The 20,929-nt window shown below is 43.0% G+C and overlaps 1 protein-coding gene and 2 pseudogenes across 1 annotated transcript; all 3 read right to left on the reverse strand.

Moving 5' to 3' along the window:
• Nucleotides 1–1,836: 1,836 nt before the first annotated feature.
• On the reverse strand, nt 1,837–5,906 carry LOC115116465 (uncharacterized). The gene is made up of 5 exons (XM_029644955.2): nt 5,693–5,906; nt 4,583–4,841; nt 3,934–4,392; nt 3,412–3,532; nt 1,837–3,028 (listed from the first exon to the last, which is right to left on the reverse strand). The coding sequence occupies exons 1-5, from the start codon at nt 5,893–5,895 to the stop codon at nt 2,388–2,390; spliced, it is 1,683 nt and encodes a 560-aa protein (XP_029500815.1). The 5' UTR covers nt 5,896–5,906; the 3' UTR covers nt 1,837–2,387.
• A 5,054-nt stretch (nt 5,907–10,960) lies between these two features.
• LOC115116470 (extracellular calcium-sensing receptor-like) lies at nt 10,961–13,621 on the reverse strand (annotated as a pseudogene).
• Nucleotides 13,622–16,428: 2,807 nt separating this feature from the next.
• On the reverse strand, nt 16,429–20,364 carry LOC115116471 (extracellular calcium-sensing receptor-like; annotated as a pseudogene).
• Nucleotides 20,365–20,929: the final 565 nt, after the last annotated feature.

The following is a 20,929-nucleotide window of genomic DNA, read 5'->3' on the forward strand; positions in this document are numbered from 1 at the left end:
TTCTCTGTTGCCAGTGACTGGAACGAATTGCAAAAATCGCTGAAGCTGGAGACTTATAATTCCCTCACTAACTTTAAACATCAGCTATCTGAGCAGCTAACCGATCGCTGCAGCTGTATATAGTCCATCTGTAAATAGCCCTCCTAATCTACCTACCTCATCCCCATATTGTTTTTATTTACTTTTCTGCTCTTTTGCACACCAGTATCACTACTTGCACACCATCATCTGCTCATTTATCACTCCAGTGTTAATCTGTTAAATTGTAATGACTTCGCTATTATGGCCTATTTATTGCCTTACCTCCTCACTCCTTTTGCACACACTGTATATAGACTCTTTTTTTTCTATTGTGTTATCACCGCCTGGTATGGCAACTGCTCAGCTTCCGCCATTGCCACCCCGACTATTTACATTAGTTGGCTATCTGGATATGACGCTAGACAGTTAGCCATCACGAAGCTACCCTTAGTTACTGTATGTCAGAGAATGGTGCATTATTGGTAATTCCTGAGATGCCTGGAATAATGGATAATGTTGAAAGTCTTCTGTACTTCTGTATATGTAAAGTGTAATATCGGGATGTAAACTCACAATGTAACATGTTCTAACTGTATATCTGACATAGTACAGGTGTCCTCTTTATTTTAAGCCAATAACCATGTGTGTGAGGTGTACACTTTTGTTTCAAAGTAGATTGGTTTGAGACAACCCAGAAACAGTCTGCGTGACTGATTTAGCCCACTGCTATATGTTTAGAATTATAATGATAGGACCATACTGTACCTAGTGTGCTGATCACACCCCTATTTCAGTCTACTTGTTGGAGACCTGAATCAAATTTCAATATAATGGACGCAGCTGGCTGATGAATGTCGTCTGTTGTGTGTGAGCTCTTTGTAATAATGAAAAGGGAGTTTAGGCCTCTGATTCTCACAATGGGCAGTACTACTACTATGTGCTCCATTCACTGCTATGTCAGTGGGGAGCCCAGCAGGCCTACAGCTCAAGCAGGTAACATATAGATGTAGGATCTTAATTTGATCACTCTTTTGTTGTAGAGAAAAGGCAAACTTATAGTGTATTTAAGCAAAAGGCCAGAGGGGGTGTGGTATATGGCCAATATACCACGGCTAAGGGCTGTTCTTATTACGCAAAGCGGAGTGCCTGGACACAGCCCTTAGCCGTGGTATATTGGCCATATAACACAAACCCCTGAGGTGCCTTATTGCTATTATAAACTGGTTACCAACGTAATTAGAGCAGTAAAAAGAGGGTTTTGTCATACCCGTGGTATACATTCTGATATACCACATATTTCAGCCAATCAGCATTCAGGGCTTGAACCACCCAGTTTATAATTTAGTTTTAAACAGGCTCCTAAAGTTTGTAATTTTCACTTTGACATTTCAGACTTGAATTTGCCCTAACGAAAAATGTATCAACCTCAGCAAAATGTCCATTCATTATAATCCACATAATAATTCACATTTCCTGTTGCTGCAAGATTATTTTCCTGCTGTAGCAAACTGGCTCAAATTAAGATGCTACATCTGTAGTGTTGACACCTACAAACAACTCTATTCACCAGAGGTTCAGATACCTTATCATATGGTATAATGTCCTCTAAGGGTTAAAATATGTACTTCTCAGTTTCATTGATTTGATTGTGGTATTATGTTATGATCACCAGTTTGTTAATCAGAGTTGAGTGTAATGATACTATTGTGTATTTTTGTATTTATTATGGATCCCAATTAGCTCCTGCCAATGTATGTTGTATTGCTCTTAAGGATGCTTTATGCACAGTTGTAGGAAACAGTCACATAATTTTTTAAATTTTTATTGTTGCTTTATTAAGATGACATTAGATACATTTCTTAGGGGCGGCAGGTAGCCTAGTGGTTAGAGCGTTGGACTAGTAACTAAAAGTGGCAAGATCGAATCCCAGAGCTGACAAGGTAAAAATCTGTCATTCTGCACCTGAACAAGGCAGTTAACCCACTGTTCCTAGGCCATCAAAAAAAATAAGAATTTGTTCTTAACTGACTTGCCTAGTTAAGTAAAATTATTGTGGTTACAAAGCTATTTTATAACTATGGATAATATTAACAAGTGATTAGAAAACAATGAATTTATGTACAACCGGGATGGGCAACTCCAGTCCTCGTCGGAGCCTGATTGGTGTCACTCTTTCCCCCCATCCCTAGCTAACACACCTGATGAAACGGATTGCATTCTAAACCGAACATCATGATTAGTTGAACATTGGAGTCAGGTGTGTTAACTGAGACTGGGGCAAAAGTGTGACACCAATTAGGCCCTTGAGGACTGGAGTTGCCCATCCCTCGTGTACAACCTTTCAGTTTCTAGGTTTAGACATCTAGCTATATTGAATGTATCTCAATGACCAGTTTATACCTTGTTGGTGCCCTGGAGGTTTGCAGCCATACTGCTAATTGTACATGTATAAGAACAGTCAATAGAATGAACTTAGCTTGCATAGAAGGTAGCTTATTGACCAGAGAGACCAGAACAAAGCACACGAAGGCTAGGAGCCCTATGTAGGGGAACGGAGGGGAGACTGTTAACCAAAGCACACAGATCGAGACCTGTATGAGAGTGAAAGCCAGAACGATGAGTCTCTGCTGTGGAGGACCAAACCATTTCATGACTTTACTGGCTGGAAGTGTAGCCCTGAAGGCCATCAACACCACTATTGTTTTCCCCAGAACACAAGAGATGCAGAGGACGAAGGTGATCCCAAACGCTGTGTGACGCAGCATACAGGACCATTCAGAGGGCCGGCCAATGGCGGTGAGAGGTGAGAGAGAACACAGAGTCTGTGTGATGAGCAGCAGGAAGCTCAGCTTTCTGTTGGCTCTGAGGACAGGGGTGTCTCTGTGAGATCTACTGGTGTAGATCATAAGCCAGAACAGAGCCGTCACCACAAGTCCTTCTTCCACCCAGCCATAAGAGACACACTGATGGCTGCTCTGCAGGATATGTGGGATATAGTTACTAGCATCTGGTAAAGAAACACAGCGTTTAGAACAATGCCAGGATTTTACACTGTCAATAAGCAAAACATCAAAAAGGCCACGTTGTAGCCTGAATAGATCATTGATTATCTTTAATATGATTTGTGGTATTTAGGGTAATATTACACTGACTTAAAATGCAGCACAATTCATTTTAGAACTTGGCTTTCGGGTCCTGATATACATTTTTTTAATTTCAGCGTGATTTTCACACTAAATGTTAGGTTGAATCAAATGCTTGATCAGACGTTTTATTCAAACAGATTATTTACATACAATTTGCGGTTCATGATTTGTTACAAAAACACAACTATAGAGGAGGAAGAGGAAGTCAACATTATATCAGTCACAAGTGGATTTTTTTCCTCACCATTTTTCTGGCAATGTTCTCTGTCTGTCGTCACTTTTAGGTTGAAACAACGTGATACTACTGTGTTAGCATCACTCCATCTGCCCAGCGGAGATATATTTATGCACGCCGCCTTTGGTAGCTGTCAGTGGAACACTACAATAGTTACTACAACATAGACACACAATGCACTTAGACATACAATCTGTATGTATATGGGGAGGAAGGTAGGAAGCCTAGTGGTTAGAGCGTTGGACTTGTAACCAAAAGGTTGCTAGATTGAATCCCAGAACTGACAAGGTACAAATCTGTTGTTCTGCCCCTGAACAAGGGAGTTCACCCACTGCTCCCCGGTAGGCCGTCATTGAAAATAAGAATTTGTTCTTAATTAACTGACTTGCCTAGTTAAATAAATGTAATACAAAAATATGAGAGAATTTTTTTTTTTGGGGGGGGGGGGAATCTGCCACTTTTCATTTTCCCCTTATTGCATCAGCCTTCATAAATAGTACAATAATCACAAAATTACAAGTAAACAAGTACCTGGTTTGGTGTCAATACAGCATATTTTATACAGTCAGACTCAGTATGACTGTCGCTGCATTGCTTTCTCATGTCAGCTGCCGTTGTCAATGCACACGTGACCCTATGGACCTGGAACCATGCTCGGCCCTCAGGTAGAGGAGAGCACAGCCACTGCTGAGCAGCCAGGCTCCAGTCACAGATAAAGGAACTCTGTGATCCATCCGAGGGTATCAGATGTAGTAAGAACTCAGTCAGGCCGGGGAGAACAAACCCCTTCACTTCATGTAAGGGAGCCTGAGTCTCAGCTTTACCCTCCGGTATGCATGTCCCACAGACAACATCCACTCTGCTCCAGCATGTCAGGGGCAGCATCGGGGCTAGGTTCTGGTCACAGTGACTGGACTCTGCTCTGAGGAGAATGGCTCTGGGGTTAACATCTCTGTCTCTCAGACATGCACAAGTACATATGTGGATCATCTATGCACAAGGACAGAAAGGAGAACAACACACATATATTATATCATTATTGAGCACACTTACTTGACTAATGTCGGAATCAACAAGATTTTATTCAATTTTAAAACTTGCATTACTCAACAAATCATTCTGTAGGAGGTAGGGCTGCACAATATGTACTGCTGGGTATCACGCTCCCTGTCAGTCTCACCTGTAGCCAGTGTGAGGAGCTGCCGAGACCAGAGGAGGAGTGTCCCACCAGCGCCAGCACCCTGCTGCGGCTCCAGCTCCGCAGTCCTGTCGGCTCTCTCTGCTCCCCTCCTTTCAATGCCTCCAGAACGGCTCGCAGCAGGTTGTTGCTCCCACAGATGGAATAGACGTTGTAGCCCAGAGTCACAGCCGGTAGAAGTTCAGAGTTTCTGTTGATCTTCTCTCTAGTGAATAGCACCATCCAGTCCTCTTGAATTGTGCTGGAGAATAAGAAGATATTTTCACATGGCTGTACATAAACCCCCTACTCCCCCTTCAAAATCTTTTGAACAATTTGGAAGACAGTAAGATCCTCCTCCAAAAACCTACATTTAGCAAATCAATATGAATGTCTGGTGCTACATCTGTTCATTTAATACAGCTGTAACCTGCGTATAACAATTCAAGATGAGTGCAGTTTATTTGTGTACATTTAGTCCTCAACGACAGAGAGAGAGAGAGAGAGAGAGAGAGAGAGAGAGGTAGAGGGATAGAGAGAGAGAGAGAGGGGGATAGAGGGATAGAGAGAGAGAGAGAGAGAGAGAGAGAGAGAGAGAGAGAGAGAGAGAGAAAGCGAGAGAGAGGTAGAGAGAGAGGTAGAGAGAGGTAGAGAGAGAGAGAGAGGGGGATAGAGAGAGAGAGAGAGAGATATCTGGAGTGACTTCGGGAGAAACTAGTACATTGCTCCGGCATCCTGTTGAGTTCCCATCAGGTTGTTTAATTGCCTTTTAAATGTCCCATGATATGTCATTTAGAGTCCAATCATTTGATCTCAGTTTCCCACAGAGACAATTAAAACAATTACAAAATCAGTGCTGATTAAACAACCAAGAGTGACATTTAAATCCAGGTTCTCCATATCTTACAATATAATGTTATAATAAGAAGTTATATATGTGTATTACGGACAAAAATACATTGTATTTAGGAATCGTCAATACATTTAATTAATGTTCCTAGAGAGAGAAATTGTTAGTGCTGTAAAGAGATGGTCGAATTTGCAAAATAAAATGACATTAGTAAAAAAAAGAAAAAAATTCTCCAATAATTACAATTCCATTTGTATACTCACCGTTCATATTTCAGAAACGGATTCATTCTACAGTGAGTGAGAGCGTCTCCAGCGGAGTTGTTTAAAGTGGAACCTCTTGTCTCCCCATCCTCTCTAGTGTGTGGTAGCTCAGTGCTCGGGTCCAGAGTCAGACAGAGTCTTCTGCAGTAGGGAGTCACTGCCCCGGTGAACAGAGCTAACAAGACAAGTGTGACTGGTCTCATCTCAGAGCCTCGCCTTGGCACAGTCACCATCCTGGAGAGTCTCTGTGTTTTATAGCCTCCTGTCCCCTACCCAGCTGTAAGGGGCTATTCAATTGGGGACAGACTGACAAGCAAACACAATTGTTGCGTAAGGCATCCAGAACTTAGGAGAGCAAACAACATGACATCTGATTCCTTGGTCAACCAATGGTAATTTCCGTTTATTTACCACAGTAATTGTTTATCTCTTTCAAGAGAAGTTTTCCCATTCCCACTCTCACTGCGTGGCCTAATATAACAGCCCTTTCCATTCTAGTGTACACAGTACGATGAGTTATTATCTAAGTAATTTGTTATTAGATTACCTTTAATTTATTTCAACATCTATCTGAAATGGGTTACACTGGTTTCCAGTTACAGATAGATATCATTCACAAAGCCTAGCATGTCAGCTGCAAAAATAGACCCTGATTCTATGAAATCTATCTATCATATTATGACATCTATCTGCCATATTATGACATCTATCTGCCATATTATGACATCTATCTATCATATTATGACATCTATCTGCCAAATTATGACATCTATCTGCCATATTATGTATCTATCTGCCAAATTATGACATCTATCTGCCAAATTATGTATCTATCTGCCGTATTATGACATCTATCTACCACATAATGACATCTATCTGCCATATTATGACATCTATCTGCCGTATCATGACATTTATCTGCCATATTATGAATTCTATCTACCACATTATGACATCTATCTGCCATATTATGACATCTATCTGCCGTATTATGACATCTATCTGCCGTATTATGACATCTATCTACCACATAATGACATCTATCTGCCATATTATGACATCTATGTACCACATGATGACATCTATCTGCCGTATTATGACATCTATCTGCCACATTATGACATCTATCTGCCACATTATGACATCTATCTGCCATATTATGACATCTATCTGCCACATTATGACATCTATCTACCACATTATGACATCTATCTGCCACATTATGACATCTATCTGCCATATTATGACATCTATCTGCCACATTATGACATCTATCTGCCACATTATGACATCTATCTGCCACATTATGACATCTATGTACCACATGATGACATCTATCTGCCGTATTATGACATCTATCTACCACATTATGACATCTGTCTACCACATTATGACATCTATCTACCACACTATGACATCTATCTACCACATTATGACATCTATCTACCACACTAAGACATCTATCTACCACACTATGACATCTATCTACCATATTATGACATCTATCTGCCGTATTATGACATATATCTGCCATATTATGACATCTATCTTCAACATTATGACATCTATCTGCCATATTATGACATCTATCTACCACATTATGACATCTATCTACCACATAATGACATATATCTGCCACATTATGACATCTATCTACCACACTATGACATCTATCTACCACATTATGACATTCAACTGCCGTATTATGACATCTATCTGCCATATTATGACATCTATCTACCACATTATGACATCTGTCTACCACATTATGACATCTATCTACCACATAATGACATCTATCTGCCATATTATGACATCTATCTGCCGTATTATGACATCTATCTGCCATATTATGACATCTATCTACCACATTATGACATCTATCTGCTGTATTATGACATCTATCTACCACATTATGACATCTATCTGCCATATTATGACATCTATCTACCACATTATGACATCTATCTACCACATAATGACATATATCTGCCACATTATGACATCTATCTACCACACTATGACATCTATCTACCACATTATGACATTCAACTGCCGTATTATGACATCTATCTGCCATATTATGACATCTATCTACCACATTATGACATCTGTCTACCACATTATGACATCTATCTACCACATAATGACATCTATCTACCACATTATGACATCTATCTGCTGTATTATGACATCTATCTACCACATTATGACATGCGCGTTACAAGTAGTGTATAATAGGCATCTTGTGATCAGCATAGCTTGCTTCCTCTTTGTTATCTATGTTCTGTCTGGGGGAATCTGGTGTTAGAGTTCTTAGTTCCGGTGTGGGGGTTCTCTGTGGTGCAGGAGGTGGAGGGCCTAGGCGCCAGGTCTTGAGGCCTTAACTAAGATGACACTAATAGGCCTGTGGTAGGAGTTAGCCTACTGCCTGACTCAGTGACACATCCTCCAAAGTGTGACATCACGCTGGCACCCTCCATTAGCAGAGGAAGGGGTACTGCTGGGAATGAATATACTGTAGAGACTGTTGCTGCATTATGGAGGCAACTCGTCATAATGATGATGACACATCAGTTGTCTGTTACAGGAAGCTCACAGCTATGCCCGGTGAATGGCTGGACATTCAAATGCTCTTGACACTTATGCGTCTTATACAGAGGTCTGACTACTTAATTGAAACTATAACAAAACGGCATCCTCGCCTCTGTTTTGGAAAAAAAGCTAAGGGAAGGACCTGGAGAATTGTAACCACTCTCAAATTCATGGACAGAGCTATGGATGCAAGGACTGACCATCCATGATATCAACATTATACACTGCTCAAAAAAATAATGGGAACACTTAAACAACACAATGTAACTCCAAGTCAATCACACTTCTGTGAAATCAAACTTTCCACATAGGAAGCAACACCGATTGACAATAAATTTCACATGCTGTTGTGCAAATGGAATAGACAACAGGTGGAAATTATAGGCAATTAGAAAGACACCCCCAATAAAGGAGTGGTTCTGCAGGTGGCAACCACGACCACTCCTCAGTTCCTATGCTTCCTGGCTGATGTTTTGGTCACTTTTGAATGCGTGCAGTGCTTTCACTCTAGTGGTAGCATGAGACGGAGTCTACAACCCACACAAGTGGCTCAGGTAGTGCAGCTCATCCAGGATGGGACATCAATGCGAGCTGTGGCAAGAAGGTTTGCTGTGTCTGTCGGCGTAGTGTCCAGAGCATGGAGGCGCTACCAGGAGACAGGCCAGTACATCAGGAGACATGGAGGAGGTCGTAGGAGGGCAAAAACCCAGCAGCAGGACCGCTACTTCCGCCTTTGTGCAAGGAGGAGCAGGAGGAGCACTGCCAGAGCCCTGCAAAATGACCAGCAGGCCACAAATGTGCATGTGTCTGCTCAAACGGTCAGAGACAGACTCCATGAGGGTGATATGAGGGCCCGACGTCCACAGGTGGAGGTTGTGCTTACAGCATTTGCCAGAGAACACCAATATTGGCAAATTCGCCACTGGCGCCCTGTGCTCTTCACAGATGAAAGCAGGTTCACACTGGGCACATGTGACAGACGTGACAGAGTCTGGAGACGCCATGGAGAACGTTCTGCTGCCTGCAACATCCTCCAGCATGACCGGTTTGGCAGTGGGTCAGTCATGGTGTGGGGTGGCATTTCTTTGGGGGGCCGCACAGCCCTCCACGTGCTCGCCAGAGGTAGCCTGACTGCCATTAGGTACCGAGATGAGATCCTCAGACCCCTTGTGAGACCATATGCTGGTGCAGTTGGCCCTGGGTTCCTCCTAATGCAAGACAATGCTAGACCTCATGTGGCTGGAGTGTGTCAGCAGTTCCTGCAAGAGGAAGGCATTGATGCTATGGACTGGCCCGCCCGTTCCCCAGACCTGAATCCAATTGAGCACATCTGGGACATCATGTCTCGCTCCATCCACCACAGACTGTCCAGGAGTTGGCGGATGCTTTAGTCCAGGTCTGGGAGGAGATCCCTCAGGAGACCATCCGCCACCTCATCAGGAGCATGCCCAGGCGTTGTAGGGAGGTCATACAGGCACGTGGAGGCCACACACACCACTGAGCCTCATTTTGACTTGTTTTAAGGACATTACATCAAAGTTGGATCAGCCCGTAGTGTGGTTTTCCACTTTTATTTTGAGTGTGACTCCCATTGATCATTTTTGTGTGATTTTTAATAAGAATATTTCATTCATTCAGATCTAGGATGTGATATGTTAGTGTTCCCTTTATTTCTTTGTGCAGTGTATTATTTTACCATGCTATGATGCTATACAGTGTTGGTTTAACATTTACTTTGTTTACAAAAATTGGAATAAAACAACCTCATATTTTGGGTTCTGATGGGGTACGACAGTTGAACTAAGCTCATGAGGAATTTATAAGTTATATTCCTCAAGAATCAATGGCTAAACACTGTATATCATTTATTTATTTTACATTTTAAGTCGAAAAAAGGATGTTGCAATTAAAGATTCTAGCTTTAATCTAATTTAAGGACGTTTCATATGTTTTATTGGGAATTCAAAAAATATATATATTAGATTTGTTTCAAAATATATCTCATGAATAACGATCTTTATAAGTAAATGATTATGGATAAGTTTCTTTCAAATTTGATGAATATGTGAGATATGCATTAGAAGTGTATTTTTTTTATTGGACACAGAGAGAATATATCAAATTCAGCCAAGGCTATGCATGTCTGTAGACTTTAAAGATGGCAATGAATGAGATGTAGTTATACTTCAAACTTAAATCCACTAGAGGGTAGACCATTTTCTTTGCCAACCCTTCAGCATTGTCAGTATATAGTACTGTACATCTTTCCTCAGGTGCACTGGGCTGCTGCTGTACGCGTTATACTGTTGGATATATATTGAAAGGTGTTTGTTTTTAAGCATTATGTGGGGCAGATGGGTTACGGCTTGAATTCTAATAAAACAGCAAACATACAGTACCCAGACAATTGTACATTTTAAATCAACAATAAATTATCAGAATACATTGACATTTTACATTGAATTGTTTTTGCATAAAGATGACCTGAAATTTAGTCATGTATATCATTGGTCTTCTACCCCATGAGAATGTTTTTTTGTGTTTTCCTCTGGCTTTTTAGAAGAAAGATACAAAATAGCATTCCATAACTAAAAGCTAGAATAGCAAAGATCTGTTGTGGAAATTCTACACAGGGACACTCAAAGTCAATCTTTAATGAATCATCCTTTATTATTAGTGCTCTGGAGAGATTTCGACAAACTCAATGCACCAAGTACACATGTTGATCAGGAGCTCTATCGGGGCAGTCCCGTTAGTTCTCTTATAGACTTCAGACAAGTTATATTTGCTTGATTTAGCTGATTCATAATTCATAATTAATTCATCATTAGCGTTTGCTTCATTCATGTGACCGACCAATACTGGTTCATGCATGTGACAGACTAATACCTCACGAGGCTTCTTCTCTCTAAGCTGAAACTGAGATATTTCTCATTCCCAAAAACAAGGGTCTGGGCATACTGCCAAATTGCAGATACTGAAAGTGAGGATTCACTCAATAAGTCACTTTCATGAACACAGAAATTGGTTATTAGAAAAGCACAAACATTACATTTTCCTCACAGATCTCCACAGCTATAGTGAACTTCACAGGAGAGCTGACATAAGCTGAATACAGTATGAGCATGCTGAAGGTGATGCATTTGGCCTCGTTGAAGTTGTGAGGAAGCTTTTAAGACAGAAAAGGCAGCACAAAGCACAAGAGAGACAGGAGTCCTATATAGCCCAACACAGCCCAGAAACCAATAGCTGAACCCACATCACACTCTAGAATGATCTTTTCCTGATATGTTTTCATATTCTTGTAGGGGAGAGGAGGGGAGACTGTTAACCAAAGAGCACAGATCAGGACCTGTGTGAGAGTGAAAGCCAGAACACTGAGTCTCTGCTGTGGAGGGCTAAACCATTTCATGGCATTACTGGCTGGAAGTGTAGCCCTGAAGGCCATCAACACCACTATTGTTTTCCCCAGAACACAAGAGATGCAGAGGACGAAGGTGATCCCAAACGCTGTGTGACGCAGCATACAGGACCATTCAGAGGGCCGGCCAATGAAAGTAAGAGAACACAGAAAACACAGAGTCAAGGAGAAGAGCAGCAGGAAGCTCAGCTCAGAGTTGTTGGCCCTGACGATGGGAGTCTCTCTGAATTGGAATAAAATTGTTGCTATCATAATAGTTCAACAAACCAATCAAATATACCAAAAACAAAATGACCCTCATGACCTCAGAGTAGGACAGGAATTCAATCTATCCCCTCTCCCATTGGATCAGTACTGGACTGGGCACTTCATGCACTCGGCTGAATCTGTTTAGAGAAAAAACCCACAATAAAACACGACATTAATGATTCAGGAAAACAAACAGACTCACATAAGTGTCCAAGGAGAGTGTGTGTATTCATGTTCACTCATGTGCATATCAATCATCAATGCTTGTACACTGTAGAGTGTGTGTTACTTGACTTGTCTCAATACTTTACTGGGGCAGCAGGGTAGCCTAGTGGTTAGAGTGTTGGACTAGTAACCGAAAGGTTGCAAGTTCAAATCCCCAAGCTGACAAGGTACAAATCTGTCGCTCTGCCGCTGAACTGTTCCTAGGCTGTCACTGATAATAAGAATTTGTTCTTAACTGACTTGCCTAGTTAAATAAAGGTAAAATAAATTTAAAAAAACATACCAACAGTGGCTGAGCTTCAGTGTAATTGTTGTGTTATTGAATATCATGCAGGATAGCATACTGACTCCCCAACCAGAGATATGAGACAATATGACAATGTACTGGTTCTCTACGTCCTCCCCAGATAATGCTGGAAACCACTTCCATGGTCCCGATGTAGCACTATGTAAGCTACATATCTGGCTGGGGAATCTCCATTGCTGCCTCTCTTCCCATTGTGAAATGTACTATCTGTAAGTAGTGCAAATGCTAAAGAGGAAAATGTTAGAGGGAAAATCATTTTTCTTTATGTAGCTTTTGCATTCATCGTTCTGTTGCTGTATTATCAGACTACAGTGAAATCATTTATTTTACTTTCAATGATTTGCAATAGATAAAGGTCACATTTATAGAGCGGTATATAGGAAATAAACCTCAGATGTACAGTAGATTAAAAGATCACTCATAATATTGAAAACAATACAACTCAGAATTTTCTAGTCACCTGAAACAGGATACTCACTTCTTACACCTTGGTAGATCTGGTAAACTCTGGAGGTTTTGTACCCTGCTGTCGTACTCCGTCTGGAACGAGAAGATGCCTCCGATGACGAGATCCCCGTCCTTGGCCATGTCTGGCAGCTCTGCCCTGCCCTGCAGCCTGCACACAGGCTCTCCCTCCCCCATCACCACCAGCAGCACCAACAGGACCAGCTCCAGCAGTGGAACGGCTCCGGGCTCCGTAGTGTAGTCTAGAGCTAGGGATGGATCTGTAGTGCAGTCTAGAGATAGGGCTGGCTCCGTAGTGTAGTCTAGAGCTAGGGATGGATCTGTAGTGCAGTCTAGAGATAGGGCTGGCTCCGTAGTGTAGTCTAGAGCTAGGTATGGATCTGTAGTGCAGTCTAGAGATAGGGCTGGCCCCGTAGTGCAGTCTGGATCTAGGGCTGGCTCCGTAGTGCAGTCTAGAGATAGGGCTGGCCCCGTAGTGCAGTCTGGATCTAGGGCTGGCTCCGTAGTGCAGTCTAGAGCTAGGGATGGCTCCGTAGTGCAGTCTAGAGATAGGGCTGGCTCCGTAGTGCAGTCTGGATCTAGTGCTGGCTCCGTAGTGCAGTCTGGAGCTAGGGCTTGCTCCGTAGTGCAGTCTGGAGCTATGGCTGGCTCCGTAGTGCAGTCTGGAGCTAGGGCTGGCGCCGTGGTTCGTACTCCTCACAGCTCCTCTTTTTATACTCTCTGAACCCTGCGTCTGTCTCAGAGCCTTACCACAGAGGCCCTGTCTGTCGGTGCTCCCGCCCCTTACTCCTGTCCCCGTCCACATCCTGCCCACACACCCCTCAACCTGGCATGTAGGAGGTGTGACACGTCTCTGAGGTATCGAGAGCATGACATAGGGGTGTTAAGAGAGCATAGGAGAGCCAGCCAGCGCCGGGCTACCCAGGTCCTCACAGTGAGGAAGCATGCGCCCTGCATGATTTAGGCTGTAGATCTCTCTAACTACTGTACCATAGGTAGTACCGTAGTGTCCACAGTCTAATGGAACACTGGAAAGATGTGGCACATACATATCCGGGCACGTTGCTGCTATTTGACGTGCTCCAAAGCTCTGTTACAGCCGTTTAAATTCACAGATGTAAAAAGGTGTGGCGGCTGCAGTCTGTGAGATGTACAGAAAAGAAATCAGGGGGTTTATGCAATCGACCTTTACTTGCCGAAACCATTTGCAAAAGAAACACACAAAAAAACAACAACATGAAACTGGACTCATTGAGGGTATAAATGTGTAACCATAACTAGATCTCCTTTCTTCACCAGCTGGGGTTGTTGAGGTTTTCAGTCTGCAAAGGTCAACTGTCCTTTTAGAAGAGCTTTATCAGCAACCAGGAGAGGATGAGGCACCACCATGGACTCTCAACCAGGAGAGGATGAGGCACCACCATGGACTCTCAACCAGGAGAGGATGAGGCACCCCCACGGACTCTCAACCAGGAGAGGATGAGGCACCACCATGGACTCTCAACCAGGAGAGGATGAGGCACCGCCATGGACTCTCAACCAGGAGAGGATGAGGCACCACCATGGACTCTCAACCAGGAGAGGATGAGGCACCACCATGGACTCTCAACCAGGAGAGGATGAGGCACCACCATGGACTCTCAACCAGGAGAGGATGAGGCACCACCATGGACTCTCAACCAGGGAGAGGATGATGAGGCACCACCATGGACTCTCAACCAGGAGAGGATGAGGCACCACCATGGACTCTCAACCAGGAGAGGATGAGGCACCACCATGGACTCTCAACCAGGAGAGGATGAGGCACCACCATGGACTCTCAACCAGGAGAGGATGAGGCACTACCATGGACTCTCAATGGCACCTGTCCAACCCCAGTTATCCCAGTAGGTCCCTTTGTATTACAATGGTTGGGATAAAGTGACAGGCTGATATCTGGGTACATGGTTCATTTGATAGTATAGTGTATTTTTTGTAGTATAATTGCTAAAGAGCAGGTTTAAAGAGATTCGGTCAAATAGATTACCCTGCCCTGGTTTAGGCCTCTTCGTATGTAAAGAGAGGGCAGCATTTTCTTGTGTTTATCTACAAAGCACTCATGCAACAAAACAAAACGTCCTATGTATCTGTCATCATTAATTCAATTTAGACTTACAAATGAACAAACCTGGTCTCAGGATTTGATTTACACTGGAGGCCCCTTCGGTCTCCACAGAGTTGTGTTTTTGCATCATTTATGTGGAACAACTTACAGAGCTCTCTGAAATGAGATGTTCTGATCCCCCCCGTGGTCAATTCAGAGACATGATCAGAGACCTCTATGTTAATAATGAATGTGTCTGCTTTTCTGAATGTGTTTTGTAATTTTATATATTGTATGTTGTGTGTGTTTGATGTATTTATGCAGGACTCATCTGTAACAGAGAGCCTAGTCTTAGTATGACTTCGCTTTAAAAACATTTAAATAAAAAAAGACATTTAAAAATAGAAAAAGAGGCACGTTGCACTATAAAATGGAGTGCAATGGATCATAATGTTCTGTTTTTGTTTTCAAAATTGATTGAAGACTATTGTTAACCCTGTAGGCACCTTGCACCTAACCAGAGGTCAGTTACATTACAACGTAATGGATTATCATTGCCCCCAACCAAATGAATTAGGACTTTTTCATTGTTTTTCATTTTTTCAAATTCTTGATCCTGTGCAGTTTTAAATCAAATGTAAACACCAAAACATACATTTCAATTTACTTTATAAGAAATAGCGAATCATGCAAAGGTGGTCACTATTTGACAGAATCTGTATATTACAGTATACTGTGTCTTTGGGTGGGAAGCTGCTACTGTTGTTGTTGTGTTAAAGGATGAGCTAGGGGCCTTGAGGTGTTTACCCCCCCGGGACTGTGCTCTGTGGCATTAGCAGCAGCTCCTCTGTACCTGGAGAGACACATCCCACTGTACGTGTGTGTGTCAAAGGGACTGCTTGTCTGTACCAGATGGTTACCTGTCTGTCTGTCTGTCTGTCTGTCTGTCTGTCTGTCTGTCTGTCTGTCTGTCTGTCTGTCTGTCTGTCTGTCTGTCTGTCTGTCTGTCTGTCTGTCTGTCTGGTTGACTGCATGTCTGTCTGTCTGTCTGTCTGTCTGTCTGTCTGTCTGTCTGTCTGTCTGTCTGTCTGTCTGTCTGTCTGTCTGTCTGTCTGTCTGTCTGTCTGTCTGTCTGTCTGTCTGTCTGTCTGTCACAGACAATAACTTATGGAGACAGCCTGTCTATCTTTGACAATGTCCTAATGTTCATGTTTCAATATCTATTATTTCACAAAAGGTTTTTGTTGATTGTGATTTATTTAAATACACACAACACTAAAAGCACTAAACACAAAACAGTTAGTGACTTATATTATTTTAACAAGGTTCAAAGAGGCAGCAGTTGTTGTCCTCACAGTTTACTCCAGAACATTTGACAAACAGTATATCAATTAGTAGGCCCCAACATTTTCTAAAATATGTTAATGACGTATATCATTGGATGTCTTCCCCATCATATGTTTCTTGGTGTTCTTCTCTGGCCTCAGCAATATAATGAAACATTTAGGAGCAAATATACAGAAAAGTAAACCAAAACTAGAGGCCAGAATAGCAAAGATTTCCACAGCTACAGTGAACTTCCCAGGAGAGCTGACATAAGCTGGGATAAAGGTGATCCAGACTGCACAGAATATGAGCATGCTGAAGGTGATGAATTTGGCCTCATTGAAGTTATCAGGCAGCTTCCGAGCCAGAAAAGCCAGCACAAAGCACAAGAGAGACAGGAGTCCTATATAGCCCAACACAGCCCAGAAACCAATAGCTGAACCCACATCACACTCTAGAATGATCTTTTCCTGATATGTTTTCATATTCTTGTAGGGGAAAGGAGGGGAGACTGTTAACCAAAGAGCACAGATCAGGACCTGTATTAGAGTGAAAGCCAGAACACTGAGTCTCTGCTGTGGAGGACCAAACCATTTCATGACATTACTGGCTGGAAGTGTAGCCCTGAAGGCCATCAACACCACTATTGTTTTCCCCAGAACACAAGAGATGCAGAGGACGAAGGTGATCCCAAACGCTGTGTGACGCAGCATACAGGACCATTCAGAGGGCCGGCCAATGAAAGTAAGAGAACACAGAAAACACAGAGTCAAGGAGAAGAGCAGCAGGAAGCTCAGCTCAGAGTTGTTGGCCCTGACGATGGGGGTCTCTCTGTAACAGTAGAAAATGAATGATGTCATCACAGTAAGAAACACCCCTAGCAATGAAAACAAGGCCAGCAGTGTCCCCATCATTTCCTCATAAGATAAGAACTCAACTTCTTTCGGGCGGCAGGAATCTCTGTACTTGTTGGACCAGTATTCCAGCTGGCACCTCATACATTCGATGGAATCTGAGGTTAGATGGGAAAAAACAACAGTCAGACTCCACTTTTACAATCGTAAAGCAATTACATACTAAGATCGATGTCTGAAATATGACATCATTTAAAATGTTTTTTAGTTTTTTTTTAGGAGCGTGCCTCTGGGACCTGTGTCGATTTCTGAGTGACTGTTTCAGTGAGCCGTAATGCTGTGTGTTTGCTCATCACCTGTAGCGTTGCTGATCTCTCCGTCTGAACATGGCACACAGTCAAAACAGCATACGGGCTTTCCTTTCTGCACAGCCTTACGAGTGCCTGGGGGACAACTCTCACTGCACACTGACACAGGTATCTTTAGGGGACAGAGAGCATACATGGTTTAACTGTAAATGTTACATGTTTTACTCCAGCAGGGTCTGTTACAGTTTTCACTGAACACTGACACAGGCACCTGATACACAGAAAACAGCGAAAACAACCACAACAACTCAATCAAAAGCAGTGTAATGACAGAATCATGTTTATAATATACTTGTGTACACTTAGATCCTAAAATGTATTTTGACCTAGAATATGAAGAATACAGATAGTTTTGTATTCACTGTAGAATATATATATAGAGAGAGAGATGTTTGAGTGACTAAGAGCCGCACCTTTTTACTACGTCCTCTCCATATGACACTGACGTTATTCATCATGAACTGGTGGCCTTTTGGCAGTGCGGCATCATAGGTACCGACGGTGACTCCATCCATGGTGCCTGGGTTAGTGGTTTGTAAGTTAACCAGTTCGTATCTAGCCGGTGAGTCTCCATTACCGTCGAAAAACACTCTCTCCCCCTCCTCTGTTGTGAAATTCACTGTTTGAAGGTAATACAAAACCTTTTGTGGTTTTGGGGGGAGGGAGAAATTACAAAAATAGTTCAGCTACTAAAGAAAAAGAAAGAAAAAAAAACGCATGTTCTCTCACCAGTGTATTTGTTTGTGTGACAATGAAAACTAGTGAATTCTCTTGACTGGTTCCTGCTCACCTGCCAGGGCTCTATGCGTGTGGGTTGAGCACAGCTCCCGTTAGAGAAGGGTCCCCGGCTCTCCTCACATGTCAACAGGTTGTGGAGGGCGTGAGCTACAGCGTACACAGACTTATACACGTTATTAGTGAATGTGAACTCGGACACATCTGTGAACGTGTTCTGCACGTCTCTTAAACTCTCAGAGCCGTTGCATGGCTTCCTCTTAGGTTCTGTAGTCATATTGAGTGAGCAGTCGAACACAATCTCCCAGAAATCCCTGAGAAACATGCTGTCGGGGAAGTGAGAAGGGTGGACGTCCTTCAGATGCTCTCCCAGCCCAGGGATGTGAGCCCTGGTCACCGTGAAGCCTATGGCGCCCAGCAGGGCGCTGTGTCCCTCGATGGCAGTGAGAGAAGGATCTGTGATCCAGGCATCGCTGCCGATCCACTGCAGTCCTGTGATATTGTGCCTGTAGAGCTCACTCACCAGAACCTTGATCTCCCTGTGGGTCATGAAGGCCATGATGACCTTTGAACTGGACTGTTTAATAATCTCCACTATCCTGAGAATCTCATGGCGCGGACCTGTCTGCTCAAATGCCTCAGAGTATTCTATACACACTCCCTCCTCCTGTGCAGCTAGCATGAAGGTGGCTAGGCCTCTATTCCCGTAGTCATTATCACTGCTTATAGCCCCCACCCAGCTCCAGCCAAAGTGCTTGACCAGTTGGGCCAAGGCTCTGCTCTGGTAGAAGTCACTGGGGATGGTTCTGAAGAAGGAAGGGAACTCCTTTCTGTTACTCAGACACCCACAGGTGGCGAAGTGGCTGATCTGTTTTAAGTGAGGGTCACAAAAGACAGTTTGTGACATTAGTGACAAAATATCACACCACTTCTGAAAATGACAGCACATCTTATCACAGCACTTCTGAATATGACAGCACTTCTGAATATCACAACACTTCTGAATATCACAACACTTCTGAATATCACAGCACTTCTGAATATCACAACACTTCTGAATATCACAGCACTTCTGAATATCACAGCACTTCTGAATATGGCAGCACTTCTGAATATGACAGCACTTCTAAATATGGCAGCACTTCTGAATATCACAGCACTTCTGAATATGGCAGCACTTCTGAATATCACAGCACTTCTGAATATGGCAGCACTTCTGAATATCACAACACTTCTGAATATCACAGCACTTCTGAATATCACAGCACTTCTGAATATGACAGCACTTCTGAATATGACAGCACTTCTGAATATCACAGAATAGATTATACTGTAGATACTTGTGCATTTGATTTAAAAGCTATGTGAAGTAGTAATTTGTTCAAGCTGACATTGTATTTACTAGGCAGTTTATGTTGTTCAATTTCTGTTCATTTTGTATCTTACCACTGGTATTTGAAACCTCCCAACCATCTGTGCCATTCCGATAGTAGGTGTTGATCCAGAATGCCCAAGGATGGCCTGGACTGTGTCCGATTCAGTGCAGTTGTTGTCATTGATTATGCTCTTCTGTCCGTTCACCAGAGCCATCGCAGCTCTCAGTATATCCATAGTGCCACAGTGATTGTAGATTTTGTATCCAAGCTTAATGCCTGGAAGAATTTCATAGTTTCTGTTGATCTCCTCAATTGCAAAGATCATTGTTTGAGCAAACTGGAATTCTCTGAAATTATAACTAAAAAAAATGTGTAGTTAGAAATGATTTCATACACTTTAAACTTCAAATAACAAAAAACAACAACGTTTGAATCAAATAAACATGATGAATATACCTACTTTATGCATCTACGAATTTTAGGGATTGTCTGAAATGTGTCTATGACCCCATCTTGTTCGGTGCGGAACGAGAAGATGCCTCCGATGACAAGGTCCCCGTCCTTGGCCATGTCTGGCAGCTCTGCCCTGCTCTGCAGCCTGCACACAGGCTCTCCCTCCCCCATCACCACCAGCAGCACCGACAGGACCAGCTCCAGCTGTGGCATGGCTACTGGCTCTGTAGTGCAGTCAGGGCTCTTAGACTCTACAGCTCCCGTCCTCAGCCCATATATAGCCCCTGGCCCCCCGCCCCTGTAGCAGGGTTAGCTGCTATGGCTCCATGCCTGGTGTGGCTCCTGGAGGAGGAAGGTCTCAGGAGACCAGGGGACACTCAACCAAACAATAAATCAAAGACATGTTGAGATTCTGTCTCATTGTGATCAGGATGTTGTTTTTGGTACTCTCTCTGGTTGTTGGGAAGGTGGCATGGTACTCTGGTTGTTGGGAAGGTGGCATGGTACTCTCTCTGGTTGTTGGGAAGGTGGCATGGTAATCTGGTTGTTGGGAAGGTGGCATGTTACTCTCTCTGGTTGTTGGGAAGGTGGCATGGTACTCTGGTTGTTGGGAAGGTGGCATGGTACTCTCTCTGGTTGTTGGGAAGGTGGCATGGTAATCTGGTTGTTGGGAAGGTGGCATGGTACTATGGTTGTTGGGAAGGTGGCATGGTACTCTCTCTGGTTGTTGGATAGGTGGCATGGTACTCTGGTTGTTGGGAAGGTGGCATGGTACTCTCT

The sequence above is a fragment of the Oncorhynchus nerka genome, linkage group LG14 (assembly GCF_034236695.1).
Source record: "Oncorhynchus nerka isolate Pitt River linkage group LG14, Oner_Uvic_2.0, whole genome shotgun sequence".
Classification (NCBI taxonomy): domain Eukaryota; kingdom Metazoa; phylum Chordata; class Actinopteri; order Salmoniformes; family Salmonidae; genus Oncorhynchus; species Oncorhynchus nerka.

Excerpts from the sequence above, each read along its gene's own strand:
- LOC115116465 (XM_029644955.2), bottom strand. The coding sequence starts at position 5,895 with ATGAGACCAGTCACACTTGTCTTGTTAGCTCTGTTCACCGGGGCAGTG. Across the intron at positions 3,533-3,933 it reads CTGTATTGACACCAAACCAG|CTACCAAAGGCGGCGTGCAT; the intron begins GTACTTGTTTAC and ends TTCCACTGACAG. Across the intron at positions 3,029-3,411 it reads AGAACATTGCCAGAAAAATG|ATGCTAGTAACTATATCCCA; the intron begins GTGAGGAAAAAA and ends TTTCTTTACCAG.